Source organism: Elgaria multicarinata, chromosome 10, assembly GCF_023053635.1.
Source record: "Elgaria multicarinata webbii isolate HBS135686 ecotype San Diego chromosome 10, rElgMul1.1.pri, whole genome shotgun sequence".
Classification (NCBI taxonomy): Eukaryota; Metazoa; Chordata; class Lepidosauria; order Squamata; family Anguidae; genus Elgaria; species Elgaria multicarinata.
Window position 1 is genome coordinate 25,898,556 of NC_086180.1, and position 22,643 is coordinate 25,921,198.

General features: G+C 42.0%; 1 protein-coding gene across 1 annotated transcript in view; it reads right to left on the minus strand.

Annotated features, from left to right (window-relative positions):
* The window catches only part of EMCN (endomucin), a 64,579-nt gene that overhangs the window by 36,767 nt on the left and 5,169 nt on the right, over window positions 1-22,643 (minus strand). Inside the window, exons 2-4 of the mRNA XM_063135574.1 lie at window positions 8,789-8,830; window positions 6,423-6,461; window positions 3,312-3,356 (exon numbers count right to left, since the gene is read on the minus strand). Of these exons, the coding sequence (XP_062991644.1) occupies window positions 3,312-3,356; window positions 6,423-6,461; window positions 8,789-8,830 (126 nt within the window). The remainder of the gene's footprint in view (window positions 1-3,311; window positions 3,357-6,422; window positions 6,462-8,788; window positions 8,831-22,643) is intronic.

A 22,643-nucleotide genomic window follows, 5' to 3' on the forward strand; every position in this document is an offset into this window, starting at 1 on the left:
GGGAGAACTTCCCCGGTGTGGCAGCGGTTGGCAGCACCTGAAACCACGCGGCGGCGGCGAGGCCCCGGCTCCCTGGGACCCACCTCTGTTGGGGCTGAGGGAGGGGAGTTCGCCGGGCAGGCCAGGAGACCCTCGCCCCAAACCCAGATTGGCAGCATGGCCGAGTGGGAGGAGGAGGTGAAGTTAGGCAAGCAAGGGGCTGGCAACGCGAGGCGGAGTGGGCTGGGGGAACGTGATAACAGCAAGAAGAAGGGCCGCTGCCGCCACCTCCTCCTCCTCCTCTTCTGGCCAGGTAGGCAGGATCTACACAAGGAGTTTTGGGGCGCACTGGAGGCGCACGCAAGCGCCTTCAGGCCGCTGTGTAGATCCCCTCTAGGTCTGATCCAGCACGGCGCTTGTGATGCTCTTATGTTCTTAAGGTGGTTTTCACATCATTTTTGCATTGTCAAGTGCTTGATGAATTCATTTCCATATGACAGAATCACTGTTACCATATTCAAGAAATCATTAGCTTTGGTGGGGGTGGGGAACGTTCAGGCTTTAATAAATTGTAATCTTACTATATGGGTGTGCATCAAATCATCGGGTTGGATCCAGATTAAGTTAGTTGCACTTAGGTCCAATTTAAATCAAGGAGACTTGTAAGTCATAACTAACTTCCCACAAGCATCTGGTTTGCCACTTTGGGAACAGAATCCTGGGTTAGATAGGCCTTTGGGTGGGTGGAGCACAGGTCTTCTTATGCTCTTATCTCTACCTTCTGCATTTTTGTCTTCTTTTCTATCACCGACCTTTGCAATAGCTATGTGCTCCTCTAATGCTACCAAAAATAAGGAATCATGATCTCATTACCCACTTACATTGAAGTGCAATTCCAAAAATGAATTAGCAAATGCTATTATATCATTTCTAGAAAATGAAAAGTTCTCTCTTTTATTAGATATTGGCTCTTCCAAGGGACAAAGCATCATCATTTGTAGGCAGTAGCACAGAATCCATCACTTTGAGAAGTGTAAATAACACTCTGAGGAAATCATTCCAAACATGATTTGCCTTCTTACAGCCACACAGCTCTTGATGTCAGCATGTACCTTTTCTTAGATAGTAGGGAAATGCAGCTCAAGTTCCTATGCTAGCAACATTAAGTATAAAGAACTCAGAATGGAAGAAGATACTTGGAAGAGCAACTAAAAGGATGGGTTGAGCCAGAACTTCTTGCAGTGATATGATGATCACCAACAGGGGAGAGGGCTTTCTTGGCAGTGGCATCTCAGTTATAGAATACTCTCCTCCAAAAAGTTTCATCTTACATAAATATTGCTATCATTTAGGCCTGTCTTCCACAGGTGCCCTCCAGATGTGTTGGACAGCAATTCCCCTAATTACCAGCCAATGGGCTGGCAATTATAGGAGTTGCAGTCCAACACATTTGGAGGCATCCAGGTTGGGGAGGGCTGATTTAAGGTTGGGGAGGGCTGATTTGGAGGCACCCAGGTTGGGGAGGGCTGATTTAAGGTTGGGGAGGGCTGATTTGGAGGCACCCAGGTTGGGGAGGGCTGATTTAAACTCTAGAATTATTTTATTTTATTTTTTAAAAAAATCTACCCAGGCATTTTTCTGGTTTTCAATGCAATCCTATGAGTTCAATGAGACCTAGAGCTCCATCAGATGAACATTTTATTGCAGACTCATTACTGGGCACTCATGGATTTTTGCAGGTGTTTTGCAGTGTGACTTACTTCCAGGTAAAAGAGTTTACAGGATTGCAGCCTTAATCTGTCCTAAGATTTTTATCAGCTACTTCCTTGGTTTTTGTATTGGCTTTATGCTGTATGTGTCCTTAAATTCTGATCTGATGAAGTGTGGAAGGAAAAAAATGTTTAAAATAAATAATTAAATACTCCATTTATGTCTTGCTTTTCAGCCATGGTGAAAATCATGCTTTATATTGTTTTAATTTTTGTGAACTGCCCAGAGAGCTTTGGCTATTGTGTGGTATAGAAATCTAATAAATAAATAAATTAATTAAAAAAAAAATCCAGGCACCCTGCCTTGCACTGGGGTCCTAGAGTGTCTGCCAGCCAGGCACTGACCAGGCCCAGACCTGCTTAGCTTTAGCTTTGTCATTATGTGCCTTCAATTCAGATCTTGGCACTGATAGGTATAGACTTACTGCCTAGTGGTTCACATGGAGTTTCATCGGGCAAAATAAATGGCATGCAATCTGGAACCCAGCTTAAGAAGGTAGGTCTAGAAAAATAACTGGAACTCCCTATACACACTTAATGAGAGTAAGTCGATCCAAAGGGAGAGGCAGGTAAGAAATAAATAAATAAATTTATTATTATTATTATTATTATTATTATTATTATTATTATTATTATTAAAGTCTCATTCAAGTCAGTGGAGCTTATATTTGAGTAGACATGTATAAGATTGCATAGTTCAGCAGAAATAACCAAGTCAACAGAATACTTACTGTTTAAGAGACAACAATAAAAAAAAACCTGCTCATTTTTTCAATGCCTGACACCCTTTCACTGTCTATATGGGAGATAGATATAATTTAGACATCAATAGATATAACTACTTCTCTCTTTGAAGTAGCCTGAGCAAAGGGGGAAGCTTACCATCATACTTTCTATAACCTCTGTGATCTCTATATCCTTGTCAATTTCCAAATCGACTGATGTTAAATGCTACTGCAGTCATTTTTTAAAAAAATTAATAATCTATTTTTTCAAAGATAACCAACTTTCATCCTGGCTTTTTTAGACTCTCATTTACAGATCTGGTATTGAAAGTAAATTAAAGATGTAAAGACCTTGATTGGGTTGCAATGAACTCCTACAGTTAAACTCTAGTAATATTCTAGTAGATGACAATTCCCAGCTGTTCTTTTTTGGATTCTGCATACAAAAAATAAAATGTATAATATATGAAATGGAATATATATATATATATATATATATATATATATATATATATATATACACACACACACACACACACACACACAGAGAAGTGATGTCTTATTGATTGTAGTATGTATTCTTTTACTGATTGTTTATACAGTATGTATCATATTGCTCTCATTGTATGTATAATGTATAATAATAAAAATTTTAAAAGATTGTATAATTAGTGTAGCAAATATTCTCCTAGCTTTACTGTAACTCAACAATAACAACGCACTTTCACCACAGAAGATTTTATTTACACCATACTGTACTGAAAACTTTTAATATGCATTAATGTTACAGCAGACTTTTGATCAATGGCTAAAATATTTGAAATATTTAAGAAATTACCTTCAGAAGTAGTTTTGTTTCTGGTTGATGAAGAGAATACAGTGCCTGTTGTTGGAAGGATGGGTAGAGAAGACAAAGTGAATTTTATTATTAAAAAAAGAACCCTAGTCTGCTTGAGGGAAAGGAGAAATTTCAGATGAATTGACTGATGACCTTTTGGAACATGGTAATATCTCATGGTAATACATTCCACATTTCATATGAAAGCTACCTGAAAGCACATTTGAAATTCTGAATTTCGGGCCGTTGCTAGACCAGGCGTTAGCGCAGTGTGAGGCCCGGTTTCCCTCCTGTGCATCCAGATGACACACAGGGGAATCTGGGGTCAGGCCGCGCTGAAACCTGCCTTAAGCCGGCATAAGCGAATTTGCTTATGGCCCAGCTCTTCCGCAGGCCCGTCCTCAGGCCGGGGCTGCGGAACGTCGAGCAGGGTCTGTGGCTTTTTGCGGCTGCTCGCTTACTCATACGAGAGCTGTGCCCATCGGGCTGGGGGGGTCCTGGGGGGGAGAGAGGGGCAGGGGGGAAGGATGGACCCGGCAGGAGAGGGGTGGAGAAGTCCGGGCATCGGAGATGGCGGACGGGGGCGAGGGATGGAGAGCCGGGCATCGGGGATGGGGGCGAGGGATGGAGAGCTGGAGACAGGGCATCATGGATGGGGGATGGGGGGAGGACGGCTGAGTGGGCAGGGGGGCATCAGGAATTGTGGGGGGGATCAGGGGCGGGGGGGCCTTAATTTTTTTAAAAAAAAACCCACTTACCTTGTTCGGCGGCTCTCTGGTGCACATGGCCCTTTTAACTCAAAAAAATAAATAAAAATGGACGACGCTACGGGGCTTCCCGTTGCCCCTTCGCGTCGTAGGTCTAGAAGCTGGCGATGGCGCGCGCTAGCTCTAGCGTGCCGTCACCCCTCCTCCCTGCCGGATTATCCGGCAGGTCTAGCAAGGCCCTCTAAATTGCAGTACTGAGTGTCCTTGCTGTGCTTATTAGGAAATGAGGAGAGCAGCATCACTATATGAAACTCCTATATCTTTATTGTTTTAATATACCCTTCCCCCCGCCCCAGCATCTCATCTTCAACAAATGCCCCCTTCCCCTTCTGATGAGAGCACAACCAGCATTTGTCTACCTTCATTGCCCTTCTAATGTGCAATACCCTTAAACAAAAAGCATCCTCAAGAGGCGGTTAAGTATGAGTGAATGAGTGGATAGCAGGAGTGACAGTGAACCATTTTCCCATAGCTGTTTTCCCACAGTTCCAAAGGTTCCAGATGGATATTTACAACAGTAACAAGAGTCCAAAAATTCAGGTAGCTGAGTTGATCCACCCAGGGCCGGTGCTACCATTAGGCCAACTAGGCAGCCGCCTAGGGCACAGATCTCAGAGGGGCACAGTGCTGCCCTTTAAAGGTCACAGTTGTATACAAATAAGCTGTTTTAAGAAAAAACATAATAGAAGGAAAATATAAAAGTTCAGAAACTCTTCTTGAACAGCTGAATTGAAGTTTGCAAATTTTTGGGTGGTGGTGGTGCAAGTAGCTCGCCTTGCCTAGGGCGCGAAATAGTCTGGCACCGGACCTGGATCCACCTCTCTCCCCACCCTCTGTCTGTGACCATGTTCACATGATCATGAAGAGAGAAATAGCCATAGTAGTTTATTTTCCCGGCCTTGTGTGGTGGTCATATGCTGAGGGGATTTGCATAATTACCTTCAGCAGCACAGCTTGTTGTCTCATGCAAACCCAGCCAGGGTGGCTTGTTGTCATGGTTAACAAACCACCCAGAATCCATGGGCTGTTCTAGAGTTCAGGGGTGGCTTTTTAACCATAGCAACATCTACGATCAACAGGTTTGTATGACTCATGCTAAACCCCCTCCCTGGCACGCACTACAGGGAAAATATCCCCAACCCCATGAGCATGCGAACAGCCACCCACCACCACCCACCACGCTCTTTATATTATATGTTTTTTGTAACTCTTTGGTAAAGCCAGTGGCTCTTAATTACCTATTTAAGAACAACAACCCCCTCCAAATGCTTTACATTGCAACAAGGAACAATATATTGTTGCTTGGAAAATACAAACATTCAAACAAGGGTACTGATTTAGGTGGCTGCTCTGAATGCTCATGACACACCCCACTCTAAACACACAGATTTGGATCCAGGATCTGCTTTTGGTTGACGGAAAGGCTCCACTCATGGTGCCTCCACCCGATTTTCAGGGATCTCCCTTCCACTCCACCCACAGCTCACCCAATTCAGCAGGGTCCCATGGCCCCTCTGTAGCATTTTCAGGAAGGGTGGAGGGGCTACTCTGAGGAGGAGGTGGCAGGGATGTCTACTTCTGTCAGCCCAGTTGCACGCACCTAGATCTAACCCACAATACCGTCCCAATCCTGCAGCAGCTCTAGTTCAGCCCTAGTTCACCCTACTTCATCTTTCAACTCCAGAACTTTCTTCGGAGAAGAGCTCCCCAGTAGTTTTCATGGTTCCATAGTTTTGAAGAGCTACTGCAAGATCTCCAAGCTCTTATCAATGCTATAATTCTGTCCTGCCTAGCTCTCCCTGACTCTCTGCCCAAAAGACATGTATCTCAGCTTCTTTGGGCTATCTCCCACATCCCTATAAGGCTTCCTATCTGAAGCTGATCTGCTGTGTTTGCTCAGATTCATCTCACTTCCACGGAAAGATGCCTCCTATTACAAGTACAATCACACCAATCTCCACCTTCTGCTTCAGGCATCCAGCTCCACAATATTAGATGAAATGTCTTACATTTGTTCTATGCAGAGGACTAATTTAGGCTGGCAACAGAATCATTGTAAGTGATAGTAATGGAAACATGGGCCAGATCTACACCTTATGTCAAATCATTACAAATGTGGAATAAGACGCATGATGTAACACTATGGAAGTGGTACATGGAATGTGGATTGTGCCCCAACAGTTATCAGTGCACTTCAATACCGCTATAAAGCAGTAGTGTAGATCTAGCCTTGGTCTGAAGGAGTTTGACCCAATCTAACACTGACAGGAACTAAAAACCATTGTGTACATAAATTATGTGTATAATTTAAGAATTCCACACAATTCTAAATGTGACAGCTTACCTGTGGATGTTGTGCTGCTTTCACCTTTGGTAGAGAAACCTGCACAAATAATATTACATATTCAGAGTGGTGATATCATCTTGCAATTCAAAATAATCTTACGTTAAAAAGCAATCTAAGGATGATGAGATGGATTAATTCCATTTTTACTGGCATTTTATCATGTACACGGCACTTTGCCCCACCCTGTTTATCTGCATAACAACCCAGTGAGGTGGGTTGGTCTGGAAGATAGTGACTGGCCCAAGGTCACCCAGTGAGCTTCATGGATGAGAGAGAATTTTAACCAGGTTCCTCTCATCCTAGTCTGATATTCTAACCCAAGCCTTAGCTAGACCGGGCGAAATCCCGGAGCGAACCCCAGGATCATCCCTGTGCGTTCACATGATGCACAGGGGATCCCAGGATCAGGGAGGGATGATCCCTCTCTTGCCCCGGGATCTCACCCTCCCCTTTGGGCCCGCTTTTTCCGTGGTCCTGAGCTGAGCCTGAGACCGCGGAATGTGTAGTCCATTGCCGCGGTTTGACCCAGCTCCGCACGATTCCTCATGTGGATCCAGGAGCTGCTCCCATCGGGGGTAGGGTGGGGGAAGCGGGAAAGGTAATTAATTTTTTACTTTTAGCGCACGAGTGTTCATGCGCTCCTTCCTCTTTAAAAAAAAAAATGGCAGGCGTGACACCACTCCTGAGGTCATCACGCCTCACATGTAAACGGAGGAGGGATCTCGCATTAACCACAATGTGAGATCTTTCCTCCTCCATCGCAGACTATGAGGTAGGTCTAGCTAAGGCCCCAGTCTTTCATACCCTGCCCTTCTCCAGATAAGTTGGCTATGCTTGCTGGGAATGATGGGACTTGTGGTCCAACATATATGGAAGACACCAGGGTGGGAGAAGGCTGCACTGCATTGACCAGACTGCCTCTCCTGGTTCACCATTGCTGAGCCCAGAACCAGCAGTGGCCAATGAAGTTATTTGCTAGTTGAAACTGCTGGCTGCTACAAAAGGGTAACTTGAGGTAGTAGGAAATCTCCACCCTTAGCTGTAAATGCCAGGATGTGGTAGAGTAAAACACGTCTTCCTATGGCAGTAAAAGTGCAACAATAAGAAAATTGATGATGAACAATTTGCTGACCTTCACGATACCCCAAAACTACTGCCTGAGGCAGCTGCATCACTCTGCCTAATGGTAGGGCCAGGCCTTCAGCACTTCCAAATAGCAAACCTCCTCACCAGCCACCACTGACCTGGAGGGTTCAAGTAAAAACAAAAAAGTAGAACCCACAAGTCTGAATTAGCGATCTCAGACAGGAATTGGGGACTTAATACAAAGCATGTGTTCTACCACTCAGTTAACATTGAGACAACTGGTTTCAGCAGCACCATCTCGTTTGGGTTCAAAAGAGTGGTTTTGTGTTTTGGAGCTCAGACCCCACCTCTGCTTTGTACTTAGCTTCTTGGGTAAGTTACTATTCTTTTCATATCACCAGTTTGACTTCTGGGAAATGAGTGTTTTGTGGCCAACCATGCCCACTATAGCAGCCATTTTATGAATGAGCAAGCCCCTATGGCAGCAATTTTGTGAGAGCACCCACAACACTCTATCCAAATTCCAATTGTGCCCACCAGTCTAAAAAGATTGGGGAACCCTGTCATAATCTACATGGTTCCATTGTAACTGATACATGGAAGAAAAAATCCACGTACTATAATCAAAGAGAAAAACCTATTTTCTGACCATTTTAGGGGGAAATGCTTGGGGACCAGGGGTTGCTACATCTACCACCACTACAGCCTCAATGTCTCCTAGCTGCTGCCCTTTTGTCAAGGCTTTACTTCAATAATGAATCAAGACATCTGTTCAACTTTCTGACATTTGAATTTGCATGAAGGAAATTTGTTCCCCCCACCCAGAATTCCTCAGGTGGAGGCATAAATGTATTGTGGATCTAGCAACAGCAGAAGATGTTTCTTCTAGCTAGGAATGTACAATAATTCTATTTCAGTTTGCAAATCACCCAAATGCACTCCAATTGCAACCCTGAACATAAGTGATTTTTTAAAAAAAGAATGTTCACACATTCACTTCTAATTGCATATGAAAAATCCATTTTTTAAAATAATAACAATGCACACTTTGATATGCATTTTTTACAGAAACAAAACAGATTTTGGGGAGTGCACACTTTCCCTGTTTTAATGAACTGAAAAACAAACAAAAACAGAATTGAGCCAAACTGAGCATCGAAGTGAAGCTGGGAGAATTTTGAAGAGCTCAAACATTCCTGGTTCTCCCATCCTTACTTCTAGCCGAAAGCCACCCTGATGGATGTGCCTCAAGAGATGGTGAAAAAGATGTTCCTTACCAGTAGTTTTCCAAGTATTGCTGGTTGTTGTTGATTCGTATGCTGAAGATAAACAACAATATGAGTGTTAGCCATTGTTCTCAACAATTTCTGTCCAAGGTCTAATTAGTGCTCCAGCAGAAGTGATGGGATGCAAGAGGGAGGAGCCATTCTGCTGAGCAGCTGTTTGAACAGTCAGCAAAGCTTTTGTTTGATAGTTTCTTGATTAACCTTTCCTTTTATAGTCCACCACTTGTTTAACATTATTGGGATATTCCAGTCACTACTGGAGCCCTTTTCTCCATCATGGTACCTTCCAGATGTTTTTTGCTACAACTCCACTATCCCTGGACATTTTCCATGATTGCTGGGGCTATTGAAGGTTGTAACTGAAAACATCTGGACGGCACCAGTCTGCCGATCTCTGGCCTGCTAGTAGTAGAATATTTTCAGGTGTATCTCTCTTGTGGACACCTTTAAACTTCAGTGTCTTACATCGTCCACTCATTAAAATGTGAACAGTTGCTAATTACATTGGTTGATTTGTTTAGCTGAAATGGTGATCATTTCACAAAAATCTGCTTTTTTAAAAAATGTCGTTTCTTGTGTCCCATTTCTACGAGCAGTTCTAGGGGTGCAGCAGTTACATGGGTTTGGATTCCTCTGGAAGGAGTGATCATGGGAGTTTTGTAATATTTGATTTTATTTACAAATTGAATATGGGTCTGGCATGGAGCTCAACACATCAACAATTAGTTCACTGACCCATATCAGATCTTCAGGGAGAGGAATTCTTGCATCCCTCCATGTTTTTAGCCCACAAAGCCTAAAACCCCTCTCAACCCTCTTCTATGTCTGTTTTTTGTCTGACGAAAAAACCTGCGGCTTTTGTCTCAAAACCCGCTTTTATCTTTTTGCTCCTTGTCACAGACACCTAGCTTGCCTCCTTCCTCTGGCTGGAGGTGGAGGATTAGGATGAGTCATCTTCTCCAACCATCATCTAGGCTTCCCGGTCATTTCCCTATCAAAAGGTGTGCCTGACCTGCTTTGCCACTGACTATTTTTTTTTATATATATAATTTTTATTTATTTTCTACACTGTATAAACATACATAAAACATTACCATAATAATAATAATAACCGAAAGAAAAACAGAAAAACATCAAACAACTGCTGCATACATATTGAATAAATGTTGAGTACATATGTTGCATAACTATTACCTATACCTTATCATACTACAACATCATCATTCTTAACATAAAAGTGCACCCCCCACCTCGGGATCATTCCTGAGTCCAAAACCTAATCGTTTCTTCTGCTGGCGGTTTCCCACTTCCCTTAATAAACACAAATATTAGGAACTGTTTCCAGATTCCTTCAAACTCATTTATTTTAATTACGCCTTTTCTCCACTTAATATTACATGTCAGTTTATCATTAATGGCTATATCCCATACTTCTTTGTACCATTCTTCAATAGAATATTCCCCTTGAATCTTCCAGTTCCTAGCTACTATCAATCGCGCTGCAACCAGTAAACTCGATATCAGCTCTATAGTTTCTTTTCCACACTTTATATCTTCAAATAGTGACAGCAATGCAATCTTTGGTGTTTGTTCTATTTTCATTCCCACTATTTCTTCAATTTCTGAAAACACCATCTTCCATAATCTTTGTACATATTTGCATTGCCACCACATATGTAAATACGTTCCTTTTTCCCCACAACCTCTCCAACAATTTGCTGAATGCTGATCATTTATCTTATTCAATCTAATCGGGGTTAGGTACCACCTCCATAAAATTTTAAAATAGTTCTCCTTTATTCTCACTGATAAACTTCTCAACACTCTTTGTTTCCATAGTCCCTCCCAGCTCTGTCACCCTATTTGTATCTTCAAATCTGATTCCCATACCATTTTCTCTGGGTTCTCTCTAAACTCCTTCTCTAACAATAATTTATATATTTCACTCATTAACCCTTTTAAAACTATACTACCTCCTTTCCCTTTTTCCTTACTTACTATTAACTCTTCAAACTTTGTCATCTTTCTACAAACTCCATTTTCTTTAATCCACTTTTTATTCCATTGTTCTAATTGCCCATATTCTAACCAAGATCATTTTTTCTCTTTTAACAAATTTTCCATATCCTCTCTTGTTTTTATATCTCTTAGCCAATCCTTTAATTTCATTTTACTTTTCTCTTTTAATATTTTACATAATCTACCCTTCAGATCCTCTGGGAAATTCTTTAACATTATTATCGGTGCTAAGGGAGAGTTGCTCGGAAGCAACTTCCCTTTAAATTTACTCCAGATTTCCCATTGAGTCCTCAGGAGTGGATTAACTATACTTCCAACCCACTTTCTCCCTCCATCTTTAAAGAAAACATTATCCAAATTCATCTCTACATTATTTATAGTTTTTTCTTCCATCCAATATAAATCTCCTACTCCTAAAATTGCTTCTACAATATGTCTTAATCTATTTGCCACGTAGTATAATTTTATATTTGGGAGACCCAATCCACCCTTTTTTTGGCTTAGATACCAATTATTTTTATTCACTCTTGCTCTCTTTTCTCCGTTACAATATTTATTAATAATATTTTGCCAACTCTTTATCTCAGTTTCTGATATTTTTATTGGTAACATCCTAAACACAAAATTAATTTTAGCTAATATCTTCATTTTTATTAAAGCTATTCTTCCAAACCAAGATAAATTTAATCTTTTATATTTCTCCAATTTCTCTAATACCTCCTTCTTTAACCTTGTTAAATTTTCCCTTTCAAGATTTTCTAAGTTTTTTGTAATTTTAATTCCCAAATATTTAATCTCCTCCTTAACTTTCATTTCTATTCCCTTATGTTCCCAATCCTTTTCTTCCTTCTTAGTATAATTAAACAACATCATCTCTGATTTAGACCAATTTATTCTTAACCTTGTAATTTCCTCAAATTCCCTCAACTGATATTTAATTCTTTCTAATTTTCTTAATGGGTTCTTAATGGTCAATAAAGTATCGTCTGCAAACATGTTTAACTTTATTTCCCTTACCTCTCCAATTCCTTCTAACTCTTCATCCTCCCTTAGTGCCTTCGCCAAAACTTCCATAACCATTACAAACAGGACCGGCGAGAGCGGACATCCTTGTCTTGTTCCTCTGGCTAGTCGAATCTTTTCAGTGAGTCCGTCATTTACCACCACTACCGCTGTATTTTGGGAATATAACTGTTCTATTACGCTTTTAAATTTATTTCCAAATCCCAATTTATCTATAATAATCTTTAATGCCTGCCAGCTCACACAATCAAAAGCTTTAAAAATATCCAATGCCATAATTCCTGCCTTAATATTTGCTTTTTTTATTACATTTATTACATTTAAAACTCTTCCCACTAAATTATGCATCTGCCTTCCTGCCACAAACCCACATTGATCTACTCCTATATATTCTGATATAAATTTATTTAGCCGTTTAGCCATAATAGATGTAAAAAATTTTGCGTCTTGATTTATTAATGAAATAGGTCTGTAGGAATCGGGATTAGTCAAATCTTTATCTGGTTTTGGGATCAGAATTATCAATGAATGTTCCCATGATTCAGGTATCTTCTCTCCTATTAGTATCCTATTATAAAGTTCCATTAATTTTGGAACTAAAAAATCTTTGAAGACCTTATAATATTCTGGTCCCAAACCATCTGCTCCCGGCGATTTACCAACTTTTAAATTATCAATAACCTCTTCAACTTCTCTTTGAGTTATTACTTCCTCCATTAACTCCTTATATTCTGATTTTATTCCATTCTTTATGAACCTTCCAATATACTCCTCCACCTTTTCTCGTTGAGTTTCTTTACCCTTATATAATTCCTGATAAAATTCCTGAAAATTTTTTATTTTATCTTTCATTATATGACAATATTTCCCTCGATTATCTTTCAATGTTTCTATCCCATTCCTCCCTTTTTCTTTTTGTGTGAGCTTGGCAAGCAATCTAGAATTCTTATTGCTGTTTTCAAAATATTCCCTTTTCATATACATTAAATTCTTTTGAACCTCCTCTATATTTAAATTTTCTAATTGTTTCTTCTTAGCTTGTATTTCCACTAATTTATATTTATCTTTAACTCGCCAATATTCTTCCTCCAAATTTGTAATTTCTATCTCTAACTTTTCCTGCTCTGCACGTTGTTGTCTTTTTAAACTACACGTTTCTCTAATACAAATTCCTCTTACTACAGCCTTCATGGTGTCCCAAACGACTGACCCAACTGTTCCTCCCTTTTCGTTAATTTCCCATGACTCCGTCAGTTCCTTCTGAATTTTCTCTACCACTTTATTATATTTCAATATTTTTGTGTTTAACTTCCATCTATAAGCCTCTTTATAATTCTTCTTAACTGTAAATTCTAAGCTTAACAAGGCATGATCAGTTACTTTTATTACCCCCCTTTCCATTTTACAAATCTTCGTTACTAAATCTTTTGAGACAAATATATAATCTATCCTGGAGTACGTATGATGAACTGGGGAAAAATATGAGAATCCAGGCTTAATCCCATTGAGTAAACACCACGAATCTGAATAATCATTTTCTTTTACTAATTTATTCAATATAGTTATATTATTCCTTTTTTCAACATTAGTGGGATTTGACCTGTCCCATCTATTATCCATAACCATATTAAAGTCCCCAGCTAATATAACATACCCCTCCTTGAATTCTTCTATTTCTTTAAATAACCTTATAAAAAACTCTCTATGTCTCTCATTTGGGGCATACACATTAATTAGCGTATATACTTTTCCTTCAATTTTACCTTTTAACATAAGATATCTGCCTTTATCATCCTTTTTTATTTCTTCTAATATAAACCCACTTTTTTTTGAAATCAAAGTGGCCACTCCATTTTTTTTTGATGTCCCTAATGACTTTTCATAATAGGCTAACCACTTTAATTTTATCATATTCGAATTCTCGGAGCCTTGGTGTGTTTCTTGGACCATTATAATATCCGATCCTTCTTTGTTAAACATTTGTTCTATTCTCTTCCTTTTCACGACTGCCCCCAAACCTTTAACATTGAGTGTTGATACTTTTATCTTTTTATCCATAATCACCCTTTTGAAATCTCTTCCGATCCCTTGTGCTCTGCAACTCACATTTACTTACATAAAAACACAAACTCCATACAACAATCCCCCACCCTCCTACCTCAGCCCCTCCCCTCCTACCTTCCCCCCTCCCCACCCCCCACTCTGATCTCCCCCATATCCCCGTGAGTCTAATACTCCAGCCATCTACTTTAAAGGGGGGGGGGAGGCAGTGCTGCGCCCGGCCGGCAAGTTTCTATATTGGCATTTCTATTTGCAATTATCTCAAAACATAGTTAACAATTCTATTACGCAATTATCTCAAGACATAGTTAACAATTCTATTACTCCCCAGATGTCCCAGCCTCGTTCCCTCCCCCACCCAGTCCAGTCCCACTTGCTTCCCCATACAGACCCAGCCTCTTCAGCAACTCTTTACCTTGATCCAATGAGGTTACTCTGTGTTCCCCCCTCCCATATGTAAATCTTAGAAAAACCGGGTAACCCCATGCATAAGGAATTTTATTCTTCATTAATGCTTCAGTTATTGGTTTGATACTGCGTCTCCAATTTAATGTGTGTTGAGAAAGATCATTATAAATTTGCACTGCTTTGCCTTTGTACTGCAACTGAGCCATAGATCTCAATTCTTTCATAACTTGCTCTTTTTTGTAATAGTTACCAAATTTCACCAAAATGTCTCTAGTCCCTTTGTAATTTTGCCCCCCCACACGGTGGACTCGATCCAAATCCGATCCATCAATTGGTATATCAGGCATCAGCTCCTTGAACCAATTCAGAATGATTTCTCTAAGATCTTCTCCTTGTGTCTGCTTCAGCTGTTTTATTCGAATCGAAGATCTACGAGATTGATCCTCCAAGGCTATCAATCTTAATTCACAATCTTTAAATTGAATATTAGTTAATTTTTCAAAAGCCTCTTGCTTCTTCTGGTCCAAATCCGCTTTTGCCTCTAAATCTTTGATCTTATCTGAATTTTGAGCAGTCTTATGAGCCAGATCACGCATTTGTTGTCTAAACACTTCCATTTGCTGATCCATTTTTTTGAAAATAATATCATTATTCTCTGCTATTGCAGCTTTAATTTCCACTAAAGAGGGAGGGTGACTACCAATTGCTTCTCCCCCTTCAGCCATGTTTTTTTCTTTATTTGGTACTGTATCTAAGAGAACTGGGTCTATATCTTCTTCTTCCTGTTCTGCTCCAGGGGCTGTATCTTCCAGGTGGCAGAGATTATGATTTGAAGGTTTCTTTTTTTGTATATTTAGCTTTTGCCACTTCTTCCTAATTCTGCTTTTAACGTTAGACATAGGAAACTTCTGGGCAGGGCATAAATCTTAGAGTCCAGCTCACTTTCTTGGCAACTTTTATTAGCTTCTCTTCTGTATGTTAAACACTCTTCCTTCTTCCCAAGGGGGGGGATATATCCGATTCACTACAGCATTCACTAGAGGGGATCAGAACTAATCATTCACAGTCTATCCATATCCCACATCTCCCTCACAGAATGCTGTTTTCTTCCACCCCTACACCCCCCCTTCTCGCCACACCGATAATTTCAATAAGCAACTTCCACTTTACAAAGCCAATCTTTCAATCTTTCCCATTTAAGATAAAGGATGAAAGGTGAGAATCGCTATAAATCAAGTCAGCGTCTGACAAACACAAATTCCTTCTTTTCAAACTGCGTCACATACAGTCCAGTTACTTTCGCTTTTGACGCCGCGGCTTAAACAAACATTCCGTTTATCTCACCTTATCTCTTCAGTTCTTCTCAGCATCAGAAGCCTTTATAGTCTTTTTTTTCTATCGTTTGCTCAAAGATTTATGCCCATTAAAAGAGAGATAATTGCTTTTCCCGGCAAAGCCGATCAGAGCCTCAAAAGAAACCCGCCATCTCCGTGGCTGCCAAGCTCCGCCCCCTTGCCACTGACTATTAAGGAAGTTTCAAGCTATCTTTCTTGGTAAAGTGCAGCCCAATTTAGCTAATCCAGGAGGGCATCTACACGTCGTACTGAAGGCGCTTGCGTGCGGCTCCAGTGTGCCCCCAAAACGATTGTATAGATCCTGCAGAAGAGACGGAGGAAGAGGCGGAGGAAGAGGAGGAGGCGGCCCCAATGATGTCAATTACTCGGAGCCGTTCCTCCTCGTGAGGGGCGATGCGGGGCCGCCTCCGCCTCCTCCTCCTCTGCCTCTTCCTCCGTCTCTTCTGCAGGATCTACAAAATCGTTTTGGGAGCGCACTGGAGGCGCACACAAGCACCTTCAGTACGACGTGTAGATCCGCTCCTGGACTAGACAAACTAATGCAATGGTGGAAAACCCTTTTTTCTGTCAAGGGCTATTGACCCCCCCCCCAAACCAAACAGCTGGGGGTGGGTGGGCACATAATCAATTTGGGTTCTCATTAAGGATGTGAAGGCCTGGGGAGGGGTGGAAAAATAGGGAGAAAAACAGAAACATTCAGAAAAATACCATTTCCTCCCAAATTTCCTAGAAACAAAGAAATAAAAATGTTACCCCCCCAATTACTCTGCTTCCTAAAAAGTTCCCCCCTAGGCCTTCACATCTGTAGTATCAATTGATTGGGGTGGGTGGGGCCTAATGTCCCATGTGGCACCTTTGAAGGCATGGATCATGTTTGCTACACTTTTAAGACTGTGCTATGTGGTGTGGTGCTGCAATCACGTAGGGGGATGGCCTGTGGTACCTAAGGATCTAAGAAGACCTCTGTCCAAAGATTAGCTTTCTGTTTCCTCTGTTTGCCAGTTGATGAGGATCATTGCCCTCAAGTAGGACATGAGGGCAATGTTCCTCATCAACTGGCATACCGAGGCCTACTGCCTCTGATACTGGAGGTAATACATACATAATCATCATGACTAACAGCAATGACAGCTTTATCCTACATGAATTTGTCTAATCCCTTTCAAAGCTGCTCGGATTGGTGGCCATCACTACATTTTTGGGGGTAGCAAATTCCTTTGTTTATGTGCTTTGTGAAGATTTATTTACTTTTATTTGTCCTGAAGCTTCCACCATTCTGCTTTATTGAGTCACTGGGTTCTAGTATTACGAGTGAGGAAGAAAAACCTTTCCCTCTCCAATTTCTGAGTTTGGGATAAACCTATTATAGATATAGTAGGAGAGATGTGGGTTTGTGGCAAGCAATTTAAAAAAAAAAATTTTTTTTAGAAAGATGCCAGTTTGCAGGAATAGTTTGCTTTCTCTTTATGAAAATTGTACTTTTAAAAAGAAGCTGAAACAGGAATTGGGTGGTGTCTCCAAGTTGGTACTTATTCCTAGATCTGCATTTAAAAGCAGAAGCAGAAAACATGGTTATGTGGCCAAAACCAGCTAGGATAGATACTTAGGCTTAGTATAATTTATTTCCAGCAAATATACTTTGGTGGCCCTGTTCTCAACACATTGACTTCACTGTGCAGCGGTCAATCCACTGTACGAAGCTTAATTATATGGCAGTTATTATAGTGTGAAAAGCAAATTATAGTAGAGGATCCAGACAGAGGAAAAGTCTATTGACAGTGATGATAGGTCTGAATTTTTCAGTGACATGTGCCATGCAAATTGCAATCCTTATTTCAGAAAGTATATACTGGTCCTGGAGGAAAGTTTGGGGATAGAGTGTGGGCAGAGAGAATTATGTGACTTTAGAACCACCTTATTGCTCACTGAAAAGCCACAGAAGTTAATGGGATTTAAATAACCTCGTTGTGTTCCTGATATGTGCAATCCTTTGAGAGTCTCTCATCCAAGGATCTTCGTTTATTGTCAAGTCCACTGATTAACTGGAGGTGGGGGTGGGATTTTTAATTTGCAAGCTTGAGCTGATTAATCACCCTGATTGATCGACTTGCACAGCAATCTAATGCAAGTTTACTCAGAGGTAAATCATACTGAGTTCACATAGGGCCTTAGGCTCAGGTGAATGATCTGCGGATTTCAGCTTCAAACTTTTCAGCCTATTTCCAATTCTATCTCATGTATTACTCACCTCGGTAGACCTTATAGGTCAGAAGCTGCAGAAACTCAGGCCACAGCTAGACCTAAGGTTTATCCTGGGATCATCCAGAGTTCGCCCCTGCCTGAGCACTGGATCCCCTGTGTGTCACCTAGATGAACAGGTTTGACCCCTGGACGATCCAGGGATAAACCTTAGGTCTAGCTATGGCCTAAGGCCCAGGGTTAAATCTGGCTCTCCAAGGGAAAAAAACCTGGCCCCTTTTCTGACAGGGCTTCTGAGCAGACAGAAGGGAGACATTGCCACTCTGATCTAGGGCTCTAAATTCAGCCCACCAGTCTCTGAGGAAGAGATGAAAAACGAAGATAGGGGAAGCGGCTACCCACCTGCCACCCAGATGTAGATACACAGCGGCTGTCAACAGGACATGTTGCATTGTGTTTAGGGAAGGAATTAGTCCTTTAATTACAGCAAAAATACACCGGTTTAAAAACCCTTTTTAGAGTGTTTTTACCCTCCTGCTCTAGATTCTATAAGGGCTCAATCCTATGCAGGCTGGAGAATGCTGGGAGTTGTAGGACCTTTTCAGTCTAAACATGCATAGGACTGTGCCCTTTAATGTAGCAAGTCATGCATAGTAATGCTAGTAATAGCATAACAGTAATAGTAATAGCATAATAACGGTAATAGCAGTGCATGGGAATGTAGCAAGTCATGCATAGTCATGCAAGGAATGCAAAGGACTGTGCCTTTAACGTAGCAAGTAATCCTTAGCACAGTAACTAAGAGGGAAATTGTAAGTTGGGAAATCACTATCCTTTAATTTCAGTTTTCCATTTGTAAAATGGAAGCACACTGGGGCTACATCTCACAGAAGCGGTGAATGAAGGCATGAGGCATTTCACACATTAACCTGATGAACAAATCAGTCATAATAAAATGTTTATTTTGAACCTCAGAATTTATGGACTGTGGGCCGTGTACATGGCTGTATGCACGGTTGGTGTTAGCATTTGGTGGAGATGCATTTGCAAGGGCCCAGAGATGGTCGAGGGGTCCACCATAGAGCCTGTTGCCATCTTTCCTGTGGGAGCGTGCGGTTGGGCTGCAATCTTCCACTGCGGTACAATCTGCAGCCATATTTTTCATAAACATGTAGAGGCGCAGATATTTTGAAATGAGCTGCGGCATTTTGTACATGCATTTTTACACATGCTCAAAGCGCTTTGTACATGCTCAAGGACTATTCCCCACCCAAGGATAAAGTAGTTGCCTCTTGACCAAGCATCGCCAAACCCCAGAATGCCAGCTTTCTTGCAAAAAGGCAAGTGCAAATAGCACTGAAAAATAAATGGAATGAGCTGGCAGTCATCTCTATGAAAAAATGCAGCCAGAACCACAGAAATCATTCATCACATGCTAGCTTGGTTTACACTAACCTTTCTTGACCTGGAGAAAGGTTTTCATACCTGTGAGCAGGTGTTCATGATTGTGTGGAGGAATTTGGCTGCATGAAAAAATAGGTGTATATGTGAAGGGGGGAAAAATCAAAAGTGTATTGATAAATGATAATGCCAGCCAAGAGGGGAAACAACTGTTCTGTACTGAAGCAAATGAAGCCCAGTGTTGTTTCTGCATTATTCAATCCCATCTTGGTGTGTAGCTGGATTGACCTTAGTGTTGAACATAACATAGAGGAACGTGACTGAGTTGTGTACAGCATGAAGAGGGTCATTGGAACTGCTCCGGTAAAGCGCTTATTTTTAGAATATCCTGTTATCTTTTATACACTCATTGCAACCACACCTACTCCCACACCACTCTGATTCTGACACATTCCTGTAAGCACTGAGACCGGGGAACAGAGCCCGACTCCCACATGCAACTTTCCGTGGGAATACTGCTAATCACTTCCAAGATGGATGCAAATCCACACAGTATATCATCCAAGTGAGTCTTTTCCCAAACAGATGAAGCTGCGATGGTCAAAGGTGCAACCGCTATCTTCCTCTTCTCCTACCTTGGAAACAGGGAAGAGGGAGGTGGACACTATCAATCCTTGACTGAACGTCTTTTACCACCAGGAACTAGGATTACAGGTCCCAGAATCCCTTGTGGGGTTCTGATGGCCGATGCATAATTCCTGCCAAGTAGCATCCTTTCCCACCAGGGATTCTGGGACTTGTAGCCCTCTGCTGGGGAGTGGGAGCTTCTGCCTCCATATCCCCCTGCTCTATAGCAAGTTTTTGACCTTGGGACAGAGGAAGGAACTGGAAATGGTGATCACTCATCCCTATCAGTCATGGCATAGGAAGTCCTGGAACCTTGCCCATCCTAGCTTGTGAAATTGGCCAGGACTCAGTTGGGTATTTGAACTTCAGAGTGGATAATGCATCCCTGAGGGATGGCTGTTGTAAGCATTATTGGCACCCTGGCTGCCATTTTTCATCCCCCACAATGCCCCTGACCCAGCATCATCCTTGGTGTGTGTGTGTGAGAGAGAGGGGGGGAATTGGGGGCCACCAGGCACACAACAGTTACAATGAATATTCTACAAAGTTACGCCTTTTATCAGGGAGCATGGAAAAGAAAATTCTCAGAAAAATATATTATGGGAAATTTCAGCCCAGCACCAATTCCTACTGGGAATTGTCTCTCCTCAAAATGTTTGGGCTGAGAACCCAGTTGAGTACAGCACCCTCCCACAAACTAAGATTCAGAATAGTTTTTTTTAAAAGGAGTGGGAGAAAGAAAATGTATAAGGAGGATAAAGACAACCATTACTCAGAACAACAGGGTGACATTTTGTAAAACACACACACAGCAACGAAGCATTTCACCATTCAAAATATGCATTGGGGCATACTAGACTGGCTTGGATGGAAAAAGATCAGCTAAATCCATATTTATTCAAGATATTTAAACAGAAAACCTAGATTGCACAGGAAGAAGAAAAAATATATCATGAACTTCCAGGAGCTCGATACTTTGCCTAAATAGATTAGGGGCCTTCCTAGACGAGGCCTTAGGGCGCCTTCTGACCCGGTTTCCCTGCTGTGCGTCCAGATGACGCACAGGGGAATCTGGAGACAGGCCGCGCTGAGGCCTCCTCCAACGCGCCATAAGCGAATTCACTTATGGTGCGCCTTTTCCCCAGCTCCGGCCTGAGGCCGGAGCTCGGGAACGTCTAGGGACTTCCGCAGCTTTTTGCGGCTCCTCACTTACTCGCGAGGAGCCGCGAAAAGCCGCGGACCTGCCTGGCACAGCGCTCATACGAGCGCTGTGCCCATCGGCCCGGGGGGGGGAAAGAGAGGGGAGGGCGAAGGATGGCAGGGTGGGTGGCAAGGGGGGAGGGGGGGAGATTGTGCCGCCGCCGCCCGAGCAAGCAGGCGAGCGGCGCTTGCTGGGCAAGCGCCGCTCGCCTGCTTGCTCGAGCGGCGGCGGCGCGAGCTCCCCCCCTCCCCCCTTGCCACCCACCCTGCCATCCTTCGCCCCCCCCTTTTTTAAAAAACCAGTAAAAACACCACTTACTGTCTCCTGAGTCTTTGGGCCGCAACCGGCCCATTTAAACAAACAAACAAAAAAAATGGCAGACGCCGCAGGGACGCGACGTCCCTGCGTGTCCGACGTGTGGAAGCCTGGGGGAGGCGCGCTAACGTTAGCGCACCTCGGCCCCGCCTCCCTGCCGGCATAAGCCGGCAGGTCTAGCAAAGCCCTAGGTCACTTTTGGTTCTAATTTATGAAAAATACAGAAAATGTTATTGGGACAACACAAATAGGATTAGGGTCACTGTGTGGATGTTGTGATTGCTAGCAGGATGTATCAAGTACTGGAAATATTCCTAAACTAGTTTTAATAACACTCTAACACTTGATGTCAACAAGGAAGAAGCAGAATTGATGACAATTGGCCTGTTTAGAAGACACCTTAAACCATGGATTTAATCACTGTGAATAAGGCTTTTTGCCCTATTCACCATGGTTAAAGCCATGGTATAAGGTGTCTTCTGAACACGGTCCGGCTTTCTGGCTTAATCACCATGGTTAAAGCTGTGGTTTAAGGTGACGTCTGAATGGGGCCAATGAGTTTTAATTGCTCTGGGTCTTAAGTATATGATTTAAATGTCTTTGTATATATTGAGGAATGAAATGAGCATTTGCAAAAGGGAAGGGATTGAAAAACACAAGCCCCTCTGCTCAAATACTTACAAGCCATTTTGAATCCAGCTCAAACCAACTTGAGTCTCAGTGTCAGACTTGAGATGGGCTTTGATTTCTGCCCAACTTGTTAACCTTTATCTTTCCGTTATCTCTCCCTAAGGAGGCAACATATATATCTAGGTACACAGAAGACTGTTCATCCACTAGAAAACATTGGTTTTACGGCAGATTAGGAATGTAATAAAATAACTAGATAAATAAATAGATCATTATAATCAGTGCCAGCTTTCCTTAGTCTGGGTCTCATCACATACCCATTGGATGACCAATGGCCAGAGAAGGGTTGAGTTGTAGTCAAAAACAGGGGTGGGCAAAAGGTAGATCTTCAGATGTTTGGGACTTCAACTCCCTGCCAGCATGGTCAATGGTCACCAATGCTGGGAGCTGAAAACCAAAACATCTGGAGATCTATTTTCTGTCCAGCCCTGGTCCAAAACAACTGGAGGGACACAGGTTAGGGAAGGCTGGTCTACACTGACTGGCAGCAGCCCTTCAGGGTTTCAGCCATGAGTAGAGTGGGCAGATGCAAAAGAGGGCAGGGCTG